The sequence below is a fragment of the Hylaeus anthracinus genome, unplaced genomic scaffold (genome assembly GCF_026225885.1).
Source record: "Hylaeus anthracinus isolate JK02 unplaced genomic scaffold, UHH_iyHylAnth1.0_haploid 5, whole genome shotgun sequence".
Lineage (NCBI taxonomy): Eukaryota > Metazoa > Arthropoda > Insecta > Hymenoptera > Colletidae > Hylaeus > Hylaeus anthracinus.
The window spans coordinates 9962807-9979546 of record NW_026535322.1 but is presented as its reverse complement, the minus strand read 5'-3'; the positions used below and the strand labels follow the sequence as shown (position 1 = coordinate 9979546).

The 16740-nt window shown below is 40.1% G+C and overlaps 1 protein-coding gene across 4 annotated transcripts in view; it reads left to right on the top strand.

Annotated features, from left to right (window-relative positions):
* The window catches only part of LOC128896130 (14-3-3 protein zeta), a 49786-nt gene extending 33323 nt beyond the window's left edge, over window positions 1-16463 (top strand). For 2 of the 4 annotated variants that reach the window (XM_054159351.1, XM_054159350.1), the window contains exons 2-5: window positions 7857-8164; window positions 10917-11040; window positions 12009-12172; window positions 13292-16463. In XM_054159351.1, the coding sequence (XP_054015326.1) occupies window positions 7865-8164; window positions 10917-11040; window positions 12009-12172; window positions 13292-13447 (744 nt within the window). In that variant the 5' untranslated portion in view covers window positions 7857-7864 and the 3' untranslated portion in view covers window positions 13448-16463. Of the gene's footprint in view, window positions 1-7856; window positions 8165-10916; window positions 11041-12008; window positions 12173-12516; window positions 12681-13291 lie in introns of those variants that run through there. The other 2 variants (XM_054159349.1, XM_054159348.1) reach the window with 2 other exon arrangements.
* Window positions 16464-16740: the final 277 nt, after the last annotated feature.

Sequence of the window (16740 nt, the reverse complement as noted above, 5' to 3'; positions counted from 1 at the left end):
TCATAGTATTTTTTATTAAATTTAATAGTGTCGTGATAGTGTCGTTCGTCATGTGTTGTGGTTATTTGTTATTTGAAAACATCATCAAGATTAAATTCTTTTATCCGTCTCTAATTGCTTCTTCGAGTACTGCAGAATTTTTCTAGAAACGTGCAGCGATTACCAACTGCGCGATAACGACGATAATGATTCACTTTCGTTCGTTACCGACGCTGTCCACGGCGATGCGGTATCGTTAATATTAGATAAAAAAATATCAATTTAATATCCCTTATTTAACACTTTCGCTGCGGACGAAAATAAGTAGCCGTTCCCTGGGAGCTGGAATTATGATATTTGTTTTTAAGGAAAAATTTCTTACAAATGTTCTAATATGATTATTTTGAAAAACATATATTTAACTTATTTTATGTAACTTATTTTATATGTAATATGATTGCCGAGCAAACGAAAATGAACTCTGAAAAATAATAAAAATAACCATACATTTTCGAAATTTATCAGTTGAACGCACACGTGCGTCATCCGCAGCGAATGCGTTAAGGTTGCAAAATAACAAGACAGTTCGTAGCAGTATATGCATAACAAATATTTTCGACCGTTTGCAGTCCGAATTTTCTGATTTCGCTACATTTTTGTCGAACCTCGCTCGATATAGGACCTCAAAGGATTAACCCTTTACACTCGAGAGGCGCCTCTGGGGCGACATATGTAATTTAAAAGTAATTTTTAGAACATACAATTTCAATTCTACTTATATCAGAATACAGCTAATTATAAATTGTAACAATAATTCATTGAATCATGAATGTTCGTAGATGTTTTTTTTTTTTCGAAGTAGTTCTCACTTTTACAAAAATTTATTATATAAATGGACTGGTTTTGATTCTATAGAACAATGCCTCGAATACAACTGAGAATACAACTAATTATAAATTGAAACAATAATTCATTGAGTCACGAATGTTCGCAGATGTTTTTTTCGAAGTAGTTCTTACTCTTACAAAAATGTATTATATAAATGAAATGGATTTGATTCTATAGAACAATGCCTCGAGCGCAAAGGGTTAAATAATCGCGGAATAACGAAATCGTTCAGGTCCAATTTTTCAAGTATTCCTTCTTCCACCTTAATCTGAATCTACGAGGCCAGAAATCATCAAAGGTTCCGCCAAGAGTTTCGCCTCCGTAAGAAAGTATTCCGTGGGTGGCGCGTGCGACTTTAATCATCGGCGCCAGCCAATGGCAGCCGCATTCCGAGTCCGGGCCAACTCTCGGTAGACACACGGAACGCGCAGATCTCCGTTGAGAAACGTTCGAACCGAACGACTAGCGCGCTATTCGCGTGCGTGCGACGGCTCGTTCGGGTCGGAAAGAATTCTGAATCGATACGAGTAGTAACGTGGGACTCGGAGTTGAATGAAACGTTACGCGTCCGAGTATACGCCGTGTAAGGTGACAACGTATCGCTCTTCCGGTGTAGTTGACGTGTTTCATCCTTGAACACAATTATTTGGTTCAGCGAGAAAGACTCGCGGTCGCGTACTTCCCGCCTGCGCGCTCGCACGCGCACTTATACGAACGCATCGTCGTCGCGGAGGTTCGTGTCACGAACTTCGTGACTCACCGCGGAGGAATCACTATACTCTGGTAGGGTAAAAACGCCCGGTTTGTTCCACGGATTCTTCCCAATTACGGTAAAATCGCGATTTTAACCCCTTTCTGCTCTTACGTGCAGGGAATTATTTTGTTTCCAATGCGTAGACATATAAAAATATTTATATACAGGGTGTCGCGAAAATGTTGTAACACCTTGAAAGAGATGGTTCGGGGAGCGATTTGAAACAACTTTTTCCTTAGCGAAAATGTTGTCCGAGGCTTCGTTGAGGAGATATTAACGGAAAACATTGACCAATCAGAGCGCGCGGATACCGTTGGAGCGGCCGCGGTAGCGAAGGCTCTGTGCTAAGCGGCCGCGCTTGTACGCGAACAAGCGACTCGACGTGCATCGAAGAACATTAGACGCGGCCGCTTAGCTCGTAGCCTTCGCTACCGCTCCAACGGTATCCGCGCGCTCTGATTGGTCAATGTTTTCCGTTAATATCTCCTCAACGAAGCCTCGGACAACATTTTCGCTAAGAAAAAAGTTGTTTCAAATCACCCCTCGAACCATCTCGTTCAAGGTGTTACAACATTTTCAAGACACCCTGTATATTATATTATATGTATTATTTTTATATTTATATTTATATTTTCATATGTCTATGCTCCAATGCACATCGCGTTCAGAATGAATGAATTTCAGAGGAGATTCTGTTTGAAAATATCAGGTGTAGAACTGAATTCTCTGTATTGAATTATTTGTAAGTATTAGGTTGTCCCGAAAGTTTCTTTCGCGAGTTGCACTCAATTATTTTATGTGGTCGTGTTTATATAAATAGACAATCTAATTTCATAGATGTTCATGTTGTAACAGTAATGGAGCAAAATGAATCGTGCACAATTCAGTAGTGTAACATTAAACGTAAAATATTGTGCATATATTACTTGTTAATAAAGCGAAAGAAACTTTTGGGACAACCTAATAGTTTAGACAGGTACGTTTGCTCGTCAAGATACCTGTCCACTCGCGATCGCCGAATAAAGCGTTTAGCGGTCACGATGTCGGTGACGCCGTTGCCTACATTTTGTTCATCGTAACGCAGTCCGATGCAGTGACTCATCGTCGCTGTACGATTATACCCACGCTGGAGAGATCGTTGCGTCGACAATCGTCTCCGTTCATGCGCGTCGCGTCCACCCGATCGTTCTGCTCGCCCCGAGTATTAATCATTGACCGTATTTTTCTCTCTCTTTCCTTCGGCGTAAAACGCCACGCGATCTAGTACCTACGCTTTGCGAAAGTCGTTCCAAGTTCCGAGAGTAAAAATTCGAAGGCGGAAGATTGTAGTTCTTGAGCTTGAGGCGCAGTTCATATATTTATATAAAGAAATTGTTGAGGAAAAGGAGGCGAGACACACACAGGTTTAGGTTAGGTTAGTTAGGAAGAACACAGGTTTATTTATACAGGGTGTCCCAAAAATGTTGTAACACCTTGAAAGGGGTGGTTCAGGAGGTGATTTGAAACAACTTTTTTTCCTCAGCGAAAATGTTGTCTGAGGCTTAGTTGAGAAGATATTAAGCGAAAACCCCGACTATAATCAGAGCGCGAATACGCCGGTTGAGCGGTAGGCTACGCGCTAGGCGACCGCGCTCATACGTTACCGCGACCGCTCCAACGGTATACGCGCGCTCTGATTGGTCAGTGTTTTCCGTTAATATCTCCCCAACGAAGCCTCGGACAACATTTTCGCTAAGGGAAAAGTTGTTTCAATTCACCTCCTGGACCTCCCCTTTCGAGGTGTTGCAACATTTTTGGGACATTCTGTATATAAACTACATAAATGAAGAGAAATAAAGATAATAAAAAAAGAGTCGTTTGGCTACTGAACGCAAGTCAGTTCCGGTCTACAGTACGACCGGAAGTGAACTATGCCTCGCGGTAGGCAAAGGACGCTGCAAACCTAGATCGGTATCGGTGAAGAAAGAAACGATCACAGACCCCATCTATTGGCTATAAGTACAGCGACCTAGGGATGACGTCGAAACACCAGAAACTCTCCTCTTTTAAAAAATGTTTACGTGGAAACGTTTTAGCAGGGTTCGATAACCTGACATTGCCAGGAAGATTGGTCGGAAGACGCGAGTTGGGTTAAGCGACATGTTTATTGGGTCGATGCCATAGCTGATAATTGCAAGAGGCGTCGGTGCCCTTTATCGAGCCTCCATCGACGATGCATGCATGCATACGAAACCGAAACGATCGATTCCGGAGAGTAGCCCGTGGATAAACAAATGGCCAGGGGCGAAAGTGTCGCGAGTAGCGATGGGACTAACATCCTATCAACTTCAACCGCAATTCCATCTTTTCTAAATTTAATTTTTTAAATCTCTGAATAAGATTTCGACGATCTAGCGATTATTGTTCAAGCTCCGTAGTCGATGGGTCACAGGTTCTAGCCCCGCTCGTAGTTTTTTTTTTCTTTCTCTTTTTTCCCCACACTGGTAATATTCGTTCGTGAACATATTACAATTCAAAGGAAACATAATAAAAAAATACATTTATTTGCTTGAACTTTTATTGAATTTTCAATGTTATTTGGCTATTTATTCATTTTTATTATTTCTGTGGTAATGTTCAACAAAGGTTTTATTAAGTTGTCTCGAAAGTTTCTTTCGCGAGTTGCACTCAATTATTTTCTGTGATCGTGTTTATATAAATAGAGAATCTAATTTCATAGATATTCATGTTGTAACAATAATGGAGCAAAATGAATCGTGCACAATTCAGTAACGTATAGAAACTTTTGGGACAACCTAATATTAAAATATTAAATGTAAGTTAAGGTACACTGTCCTTGTTAGTCCCATCGCTGGGTTTATTTGACGATGGTTGCATCAGGTGGTTAGCTACGCAACAAGGTGGCGCACCAGGGCTCGGTAATTGACCGGAAACGTTGCTGTGCTCGCGTACGTTCGTTTCGGTGCACGTCTAAATGGCTTTCTTGTTTTTCAATCTCGCTTTTACTGTTCCAACCGAGTTCCCACGGCAGCCGTGTGCGTGCGTGTTTGTATTCGGAACGCTAGGAACAGAGGAAGGAATTCGAAATGAAATTGAACGTTTCTCGCGGCGGTGGGAGCGGTGTTAATTAACTTTGCTCGTTTATCTAGGTTCGGTTCGTTCGTGTACAGATAACATCGCGTAGATTACACTCTTTTATCGAGCTTCACCGAACGAGGACTGCAGGTGAAAACTGTCTAGGTCGTCGGGCACTTGTTATTTATAATATCGGGCGTAGAAATTAATTAGGCGCTTTTATAGTGGATCGTTTAGTATTTATTTATCATTTATATTTTACTAGGACGACATATGTAATTTAAAAGTGATTTTGTGAACGTACAATTTCAAATTCATTTACATCAGGATACAACTAATTATTAATTGGAGTAATAATACATCGAGTCATGAACGTTCGTAGATGTTTTTCTTCGAAGTAGAGTTTTTGTTTTCACAGAAATTTTAACAAAATTGTTATATTTTTATTAATAAAGGTATCACACCTATACACATGCAGTTATTGCAAAATTTTGAGGCGGGATTAAGAATGTCCCACTATCCATTACGGTTACCATTAGATTACCATCAAAAAGGTGGGACACTTTGAATCCCACCGTGCCCCAAAGAGTTAAAACAACTTTTTCCTCAGTGAAAATGTTTTCCGTTAGTATCTCCTCAACGAAGCTTCGGACAACATTTTCGCTAAGGAAAAAGTTGTTTCAAATCACCACCTGAATCTCCCCTTTCAAGGTGTTACAACATTTTTGGGACACCCTGTATACCCAAGTATTTTGTACACCCTATATACCGTGTCATTTCGCACAAACATATCGAAAATCTCTTTCGCAGGAACGTGTATTTTTGAAAGTAGAACCGTTACATTCGAGGTTGATCTGTTTACAAGTTATTCCATGGTCTTCGCCAAGTTCGCACCGTAACAGCGATTTTTTCAGCATGTTTACGTAGAATAGAATGTATACATAGGATGGATACATAGCGCGCAGAAAATATACAGTGGGTGTAGAATGTATTCGTACACCGATCAATTTCCTAAAAAACTTGTGTGAAATTGTAGTTTCTTAACTTCCTTTTTTCTAATCAATGATATTTTACATATTCTCGGAAATCTCTAAGATAGATATAGTCCAAACAACATTTACTAGTTGATATAATTAGTGAAATTAACAAAAAAATGCGAAAAGTGGGTAAAAGTGTAGAAGCAATAAGTATTTGTACGATTCTTATGACGAACCATGTACAGTAGAGCTTGAATATTTCTATCGATTAATTGTTTTTCTCTTGTTAATTTCGCAACTTACATAAATGGCCAATTTTTCTTTTGCAATCTATCTCTTCTAGAGATTTCCTAGAACATGTAGAATGTCGTTGTTTATAAAAAACAAGTTAATGAATTACAATTTTACACAGTCTTTTTGAGAAATTGATCGCTGTACGAATACTTTCTACATCCACTGTATTTCTCCTCGCGTATATCTGTACGAAGAAAAATGTTGGCTAGGGCTATCGTTTTGTCTCACACTGTACATACTCTGCGACATTGAAGCCGCGCGTTGGGCATTGTGCTCCGCCGCTTACGCGCCACTTCTACACCGACGCTACACTAACGAACATCCGCGTCATTCGTCTCGAGTCTCGTTCCCGTCATATTCCGTCCTGTTTTGTCTCTTATAATTGACGAACGTTTTGGATTTCTTCAAACGCAACTGCTCGCTGAATTGTCTCTATAGAATCTTCGCGAATGCACGGAATTATCGGTACTGGGAATAGTTAGATCGAAACCTTTATCGTTACGGAAAAGGTGCTTTTACTTGCACGTATTAAGGTCGATTCAGACTATACGACACGGACCGTCACGTTCCGACAACGACACGACAAAACATTAAAACACGCGTTTTAATGGAACTATTCACACTATTCCCGTTGTCGGTACGTTCAGGTCGCTGTCTGTTAAGTGCGAATAGTTTCATTAAAACGCGTGTTCTAATGTTTTGTCGTGTCGTATAGTCTGAATCGACCTTTATTCGACTGTTTTATCGCTTGTTGCTCACGTTGACCGATCTACGCTCTTCTATTAGGTTGTCCCAAAAGTTTCTTTCGCGAGTTGCACTCAATTATTTTATGTGGTCGTGTTTATATAAATAGACAACTGATTTCTTAGATGTTGACGTTGTAACAGCAGCGGAGGAAAATGAATCGTACGCAATTCAATAACGTAACATTAGGCATAAAATATTGTGTATGCATTACTTATTAATGAAAGGGAAGAAACTTTTAGGACAACCTAATATACTTCACGCCGATCTTACTCTTTCACGCTGTCACTCTCGATGCACTTGTAATGGATGCTTTAATCCTTTGCACTCGAGGCCTTTTTTTCTGGTATCTGCCATGAATTCTAAGCTATCTAGATTTGAGAATAAGATCACCTTTACCTCGCCGACAATTATTTTATCAACACTTCGAGCTCCATAGAAATTAAACCTAAAGAATCATTAGATATTGTAGATTTGCTGCGTGGAACCTAATTGTGAGAGTCGCCTCTCGAGTGCAAAGGGTTAACATAAACTTTCAAATACTTCTTTTTGTTAACAGGATGCAGTACTGAAAGGGATTATAGTAATAGTAATCTCTCTATCTCATTCTTATCTTGACATAAAAAGAGAGTCACCTCTCGAGTGCAAAGGGTTAACATAAACTTTCAAATGCTTCTTTTTGTTAACAGGATACGGTACTGAAAGGGATTATAGTAATAGTAATCTCTCTATCTCATTCTTAACTTGACATAAAAAGAGAGTCACCTCTCGAGTGCATAGGGTTAACATAAACTTTCAAATGCTTCTTTTTGTTAACAGGATACGGTACTGAAAGGGATTACAGTAATAGTAATCACTCTATCTCAGTCTTATCTTGACATAAAAAGGATTAGTGTCTCTTATCAGTGTCTCTTACCAGATACATTTAATTACTTAACCTTATACTAGCTGGAAATTAAAAAATTCTAATCCTACTACTCTGTTCAGTTATTTTTCTTGTCTTTAGAATCATTCTCTTTAAAACGGCATTCTCCGTCATTCACTAGTGAAAGGGTTACACGGACAAGATCTCTCTGAAATTTCCCGAAACCCGAACGCGTTTTCGATAACCGTCTAACGCTCCTTCGTGATTTTGGTTTTTCCAGCCGACACAATGTCCGTGGACAAGGAGGAATTGGTACAGCGCGCGAAGCTCGCCGAGCAGGCGGAAAGGTACGACGACATGGCAGCCGCCATGAAGGCGGTCACCGAGACGGGAGTAGAGTTGTCGAACGAGGAGAGGAATCTGCTGTCGGTAGCGTACAAGAATGTCGTTGGCGCGAGACGTAGCTCGTGGCGAGTAATCTCCTCCATCGAGCAGAAGACGGAGGGTTCCGAGCGCAAACAGCAGATGGCCAAGGAATACCGGGAAAAGGTGGAGAAGGAGCTGCGCGAGATCTGTTACGACGTGTTGGTAAGAAACTCATTCCGTTCCCTCGATCGATTCATCGTCCGAGTTTTCCATCTCAGGTGCCCTTAGAAACAAGAGAGACACAGTGGGTCAACAAAGTATTGGCACACCCAGTTTTCTTTGAATATCTGTAAACTATCAAGTAATCTATCGATATTAATCTACGTTTATTAGTGTCTTTTGACACACATAAATAGTATGTTTACCGAGAGTTCTCAGTTATTTGTTATGAGGAAGTAAAGTAAAGAAAACGAAAAATCCATAGTCAATGAAGTATTGGCACACGTACAGTGTTATCAAGGAAAGTACAGTAATAAACAATATGAACAATATTGATCTTACTTAATATTTGGTGTGCATGCCTTTGGTCTTAATTACGGCCAGTAATCGATTAGGTAGGTATCGAGGCGACAAGTTTTTATGTAAGTTTCGATAGAATGTTAGACCACTCTTCTAAAAGCGTCGCTTTTAAGTCATTTTTGTCATTAATTTTATTTCTGCGAATTTTAAGGATGTGGACTCCCGTGCCTTGTATGGGCTCTCGTACGCACTCACACAGCTCCACATCACTGTATACGTACACGGAACTGCAAGGGCTTGCGTATTGTCCTATTTTTGTCTCGATAATGCAAGTTTGAGACCTCTCAATAGCCGTTTCCGCTAGATAAATGTTCAAACTTGTGCGCAAGCTCCTATAGGTTAGAGTCTACTTTTGCTTTTTTGTGTCATAATTAATAACATTCAGCAGCGTTTGTTCAGACAACGCGACAGCACTGTCGCACCACCATATTGCTTCTTTTGATCGCGAAATACTGCTGAATATTATTAATTATGACAGAAAAAAGCAAAAGTAGACTACCTATAGGAGCTTGCGCACAAGTTTGAACATTTATCTAGCGGAAACGATTATTGAGAGGTCTCAAATCTGTATTGTCGAGACAAAAATAGGACAATACGCAAGCCCTTGCAGTTCCGTGTACGAGCGCATACAAGGCACGGGAGTCCACTCCCTTAACTCTCCCTTAAATCCTATAGACAACGAATTTGCCCCAAAAAACTTCACCTTTACCACGAAAATATTTCTCTCCCGGTTTCATACAGTTCGAAATTGCAGATGAATGGTAGAGTCGAGAATCGCGGGACGAGATGCGATGGAAAACGAGATGTTCCAACCTTTGAGACCCGTTCGCAGAGCAATACCTGGCTCTCGACGCTGGTATCGCTTTACTACGTTGCTCACGATCTTCTTTGTAGGGTTCGCGTATCCCAAGAGCTGGAAGACTGAGATCATCCACCGGTTTGAATTTCACGCGGATCAATTACGGCTCGACTAGCTCGTCTTACGAGATCTCTCCGCGTCGTCCAGCCTCCGTGACAAAACGTTTCGGACGTCTAATTTGGCGCTCGCTATGATCACGAGCAATCAGAATGATTTATTACTTGTTCGTTACCGTATCTCCCTAGCAAATTGAATCTCACCTATATGCATTCTTTTTATCGACGGCAATACGCCGAAAAATCCAGAATGAATGTTTACATTTACATATTGCCGAGAAAGTTCGTGCCAATTTCTAAGAAAAATTCAAAAACACGTTTGAATTTTAATATATATTAGGTTGTCCCGAAAGTTTCTTCCGTGACTTGCACTCAGTTATTTTATGTGGTCGTGTTTATTTAAATAGACAATCTAATTTCATAGATATTCGTGTTGTAATAGTAACGGAGCAAAATGAATCGTGCACGATTCAGTAATGAAAAACATAAAACATAAAATATTAATATTGCGCATGTATTACTTATTAATAAAGCGAAAGAAACTTTTCGGACAACCTAATATTTATTGAATTACATAGGTGCCATTTTGTTCCACAACCTTTCCACCTTTTAAGGGATGTATACATGTTATTTGTTTTCAACCACTTCGATATATTCAGACTTGTAACACCTACCAAAAATCGAAATTGACTTTCCGGACAAACCGATATTTAACCCTTTGCACTCGAGGCCTTTTTCCTTGCATCTGCCAGCGGAGATGTTTTCTTGGCATTTTATTGCCACGAATGCGTTCGAGTTCCAAAGAAACTAAACCTAAAGAAGCATTACCGCTGGTAGATTTGCTGCGTGAATCCTAGTGAGAGTCACCTCTCGAGTGCAAAGGGTTAAAAAAGAAGAAACTTCGTGATTTCGTAATTCTCACTCTTTCTTCTTACTTGCACCTCTTTAAGTTTCGGACACCTGTTGCCATACACCCGGTGTTACATATAATAACATTGTAACAGCTTCAGGGACACGTATAACACTCTTCAGAGTTTTCTTGTTCTTTCAAGAGTGGTCTGCACGAGTGCAATGCTCGAGATGAGACATCACTGTTCGCTCGTAGCGTATATGCGGCACGTGTGTGCCAGACAGTGTTACAAATATACGGAAATAGACGGGAAACGGAAGAGGAAACGACACGCCTGTTCGTGTATCCAGTTGTGTGCTTTTACCCATCAGAAATCGCCTCACGAATGCTAAACGTGTCGGGCGTTATTTCTGTACATAGAATTATCAGGATTCGCGGTGCGCAAGTCCTCAGTTCGTTATCGTTTCAATCTCTGCTTCGTTTTCCAATTTGAATCCCAAAGTAGCTAGAAAGTAGAACGAATCGTTACGTAAATGTACAGGGATCGCCTGCCGAAGTTTTAAATAAATTCTAGATGTAAACTATAAATGAACGTTACGATTAATTACAATGCTGTTGTTGCTGTTGTAGGGACTCCTTGATAAGTACCTGATCCCCAAGGCTAGCAACGCCGAGAGCAAAGTATTCTACCTCAAGATGAAGGGCGACTACTATAGGTATCTCGCAGAAGTCGCCACAGGAGAAACAAGAAACGGTTCGTACCTTCCAGTTTAATCAAGTGCTAACTCTTACCTCCCTTTCTGATTAATCGTCCTTTCTTTTCTCTCTTTCTTTTTTTTTCTTTTTCTTTTTTTTTAAATAATTCATTAAACATCCCTTTACCATTGCCGGTTTTCCAAAGCGAAACGATGTACACCCAAAGATCCTAGGTACATCTGCAATCAATTGTGTTCTTTGGAAGGGACACATTGTTACCTGTAGTCTCAAAGTATTTCCACGAAGGTCTTCTTTATTGGAACGGAAAGGTGCGCACAATATACGGGCATACCTGTGCACCATCTTGTGAAAGGAGAAGCACAGCTGCAACGGCAGATGTTCGCGGCTTAAAGTGCCTGGCACATTGTTAGATTTTAGATGGATTCGAAAACGCCGCGACGCGCTCGTTACGCTACGGATACCTGTAGAGTTTTAGTTTGAATTCGAAACAATCAGTATAAAATACTGGCCATTCGATGCCTAATCGATCCCTTCGAGCTCCAGAAACTAAAGATTCCTACAAAACTGAAATATATTTTAGTTCACGCGAACGTTCCAGTTAACTTATTCGTACAGGAACCAATTCAAAATAAATTTTGCATATGTATTTTACTAATAAATGTTATTGGAAGAAATAATTAACCAACGTTCCTACGCTAACCTCTTATGTACTTCTTTTCTTATGAATTTTATTTTCAATCGGTTGCTGTACGAATACTTCTTACACCGACTGTATTATGTCTCCTTTCAAACAAATTCGAGCTACGATATATTTTAGTTCTATAAAAATCCCTGACCTCTAGCGTGTACAGAACCTGATCGATTTCACGTGGAACGATTCGTACACGTTCTATTATAAGAGATATCGTGATATATCATTCGAGATTATAGTTGAAAAATGTGTCAAGTATACAAACAATTTTACACGTAACGTGTATATAAATATTTATATATATATATATCCAGCTGTGGTAGACGACAGCCAGAAGGCATACCAGGATGCGTTCGAAATCAGCAAGTCAAAGATGCAGCCTACCCATCCCATCAGGCTAGGTCTCGCCCTCAACTTCTCCGTTTTCTATTACGAGATCCTCAACTCACCAGACAAGGCCTGCCAGCTGGCCAAACAGGTACAATTCGCGAAAGCGAGTCACTATGGCGGTTGCGGGAGGATGCGCAAGGATGGTGTAGTGGTGCAGTGGAAGCAAAAGACATGATTTCGTTTAGCCATAACGGTGGAGGGATAACAGTTTTTTCAACAATTTTCGTGGACACTTTAGGATCTCGTTCGATGCGCCGGAGATGATATACCTATGAATTCCTACGTATTCCTACGGATTCCTACGTATAATTTGCTAGGACGTTCCTTTTTCCTATCCATTCCTCCTAATGTTCGTGTAATAACAGAGTTGTCCGTCCTCTTTGTTGAATTTGTGGAAATTGTAACCTGGATTCCACCTGGTTTGCATTACAGCAGTAGTCGACGATTCACAGAAGGCGTACCAAGAGGCGTTTGACATTGCAAAGTCAAAGATGCAACCCACGCATCCCATCAGGCTCGGTCTCGCTCTGAACTTCTCCGTTTTTTACTATGAAATTATTAATTCTCCGGCTAGGGCTTGCCACCTGGCCAAACAGGTTAGGGCTTTCAAAACGACAACATTTGGTTTTTCCTTTTTCTTTTTTAATTTTATTTTCGTGTAGTGTTTCCACGTTAAACCAATAAACGACGTTTTCGAGTGTCTTACTAACTCCATCCAAGACGGAGACCGATGTCATAGTGTGATTGTAATAACGTCTCCACTGTATCAATAACTATTCTTTGCATCGCTCGCATTCTGAATTAACATGTACCCCGAAGGCAAAGTATGTTGAATTCTAAACTATGGAAATATTTTTTTTTTTTTCTAACACCAATGGAAAAACAATATATAATTATTCATATCGGAGTTAACATGCTTTGCCACTGGTTATCTTGCACGTAATAGATTCTAAGTACCGTGACAATTGCTGAGCAAGGATACTTCTAATTATATTACTTCAAAATTTGATGTATCGATTCAGCTTGATCTTCGATAAAATACTAGTATGTTCTTTCAGAAAGCATGAAGACGCGTGTGTCTGTTTAACTACTTTCATATTGCGGATCGATTTTTTCTAACAAGGAACATTTGCTATTAAAACTTCGATGAGCTAAGTTAATGGCGATAGGTAACGTTTCGTTGTTCTAACTTTATGTAATGTTCTAGGCGTTTGACGACGCGATCGCAGAGTTGGACACACTTAACGAAGACAGCTACAAAGATTCCACGCTCATCATGCAACTTTTGCGCGACAACCTCACTCTTTGGACCAGTGACACGCAGGGTGAGCAGGACGAGCAACAGGAGGTCGGCGACAACTAACCTTCCTAAACTTAAGTCCTTTCTAACCTAATAAGAACATCCTATTCTCTATCGTCCCCCCGTCCCTTGAAGTGCTCACCCATCCATCCACCCGAGATCGATTTATCCATTCACCTGTCCTTTCGTCCCTCGCGTACCTCGTTTCCTTCTTCCTTCCTTCCTTTCACTCCCCCATGACCCCTCTCTCAGCCAACACACAAATACACGTACACAGAGACACGTACACCCCCCCCCCTACACACACACACCACCTCCTTTCTATCTCTACCTACCTGGGCTACCTTACATTTCTGTCCATCTTCCTACGGCACCCTTTCTACCTCCTACAAGTCGCAAGGCCACCGTCTCTCACACCTTCAGAGTCCTCTTTTCCTTAATCTCCTCCTCGAGAACTGCCCTCTTTCTCCCAAATCCGACCGCACATTGCTGCCGATGCAACCGCTACAGCTGTTAATCGCCCGTTTCGAACGCTGGAACGCGGAAATCCCGCGTCGTCGACCGTTATCCTCTCTCCGAGGACCGAACGATTCCGCGTGTATATTTTCTCGATGAAACTAACGCAACGATGCGGGACCGAAAGCGTAAAAGTAAAGAAGAACGAAAGAAAGAAAGAAAAAAAAAAAAGAAACGTCAACGAAAGAAACTAAGAAAAGGGAAATTCTGGGACGTTTGGCTTCTAATCGCGTGTTGGACGCGCGTGCGACGGTCCTCGACGATAGGAAACGATCGAATTCGCGCGACGTTTCGCCCCCAGTCTTTGGCACGAAATTTACTCCGAGAAGAGCGTATTATCCAATTCGTGTTTGTACGGAAGAATAGGAAGAAGCAAATTGTGGATGAACAGAGGAAAGGACAGGAAGAGTATTGTTTCGCAAACTCTGTCTCGTCGTACGACGTTGTTGAATACCACACCGTTAGTGTCGAATAGGTAAAGGGTTCATAAATTAAAGCGACTATATTAAATAAACAAAACGGGATGATACGCAAAAAAGTAAAATATTACGTCGCATGGTATATGTAAACGCGAGAATAAAAAAAAAAAAATAAATGGAAAGCTAGTCTTTGCGGGGTGCATAGAGACGGAAAATTTTGATATCGTTGGGACGAGACACGGGATGCGAAGAGCAACCATTTACAACAACAACAAAAAAAAAGTGAAAAAAACGAAAAAAACACTGTCACTCCCCCCCCCCAGATCTGCTCACTTATTTACCATCTAAAATATCGCTAAAAATGAAAAACATGAAAAAACCGAAACCGAGGTATGAGAAGAAACAAAGACAAAGGGAAAAAAAGCACGCATGAATCTAACTACATTATATCCAGTTGTCATTAAATTAAATTTCACATTGTCTAGCAAGTACGATATTATTATACGAAGGGAAGAACGCAGGAGGAGAAAGGAGAGTAAAAATACATTAAGTTATTAAGTTCCAAAAGAACATCGGTGGTGACTTACTTTTACATTCGATACTTTTCTTTCTTTATTTTTGTTTTTTTTTTTTTGTTCCACATATTTGCACGTATTACCGTTATCTAAGATGCTACCACCCGCGTGTGCGCGAGCACGAACACACACATAAAAACATTACACACAATTTTACGTTCTAGGCGTGACATGTTCCGCTTCCCTTTTCCTTCATTACCATTCATTCAGCCTCTTGCACGCTGATTCGAAAAGTATTGTCGATTTTCGTACGTGCAATCGTTGCCAGATCGCGTTCCGTTTATCATTTTCATGCGTTAATTTGCAGTGCATCGAGGTGAGTGAAACGCCGTATATCTTCAAAACTATGTTTTCTAAATCCTACACACGCTACGACCGTCCGTTTAGCAAGTTGCATGAATATCGAAGAGGAAAGGGGACACCATTTTTCCTTTTCTTTCTAATTTTTTTTTTAGTTTTTTTTTTTATTTTAATTTTTCGAGCGACCGATCTTTGAGAAATTCTTTATAACCCTGCCTCTCCCGACTCTCGACTTACTCTCTCACCCTCTTGATCACCCGCCGCTTCTCTCTCCCCCTCCCTCCCCCTCCCAGTATATGTTATATATACATATATATATACAGATATATTATATACAATAATATATATATATATATACATCAGATATTTACCTATCGCAACGGAAGAAAGCAAAAGACGAACCGAGAACATACTGTGTAAACGCGTATTAAAGAAAGAAATTATATCGTCCCGATGTTCTCTTTAAACATATATGTATATATATGTATGTGTATATAAATATTCAGTTTATAAACACGATCGATCTCGTGGAAATTGTCGATAGTTCGAATATCATTCGTTGTTTCCCGCAGTTCCATCAATTGTATAATCGTTTCTCCGGACTATCTATTCGCGTAGAATAACGTTTTTTCGATTCGAATCGCGACAAAGATACAAACAAGAAAAAAAGACCGATACACACAAGTTTTCTCACGAGTTTTCTTTTAATTCGAAGAAAACATCTCGAGCCGAGATACTTCATTGAGTCGTCACCGCAAAAATATCGAAAAAAAGCTTCTTTACTGGTTTCACGAGGCGTCGGATATTTAACCGGCTGAACAAACGACACGTGTAAAATGGAGGTCCGATCGCCTCGAGCGAAACCTCGAGATAAACGAGGGACATTATTATTACCGTTGCCATTCCGCAAATGAGAAATAAAGAAAAGTAATAATAATGGAATCCGACGATAAATAAATAAACAAAAAAAAAAAAGTATATATATCGACGCGTCCGAATGCAACGGATACACTCGGTCCAGGGGCGGATTGATATGTATATATGTACGAACTAATTGCTTCTAATTATTTGAGGGCCGCGTTAAAAAGAAAAAGTCATTTTTACGTTTTTACAAATAGAAATTCTATGGGCGAGAAATTTCAATCTTCTCCGATCAAATGAAAGAAAAAAGAAAAACAAACGAATGAAAGAATTCCATTTGTTTCTATATGTTAAACCAGTCAACGTTTTTTTTTACGATATACAAAATAAATAAATGAATACGTTTTCGCTTTGGTTTTGTTTATTACACTTTATTCTTTTCTCGCTAGTATCGGCTCAGGTCCTTGCAACATCCACCGTGTCCGCCTCTGGTTCGGTCCATTCCATCCCCCGTTATTAATCGACGCTAGAGCAACAAAAAACGAAACAAAACTGTGTCGCAATTCTTCGTCTCGTATGGCACACGCATAATTAACTTGTAAGTACGTGTAATATACGCGCGCCGACTCTCCACCCTCTAACAGAACAAAACACACTTTAAGAAAAATGAGTAAAAAGAAAAAAA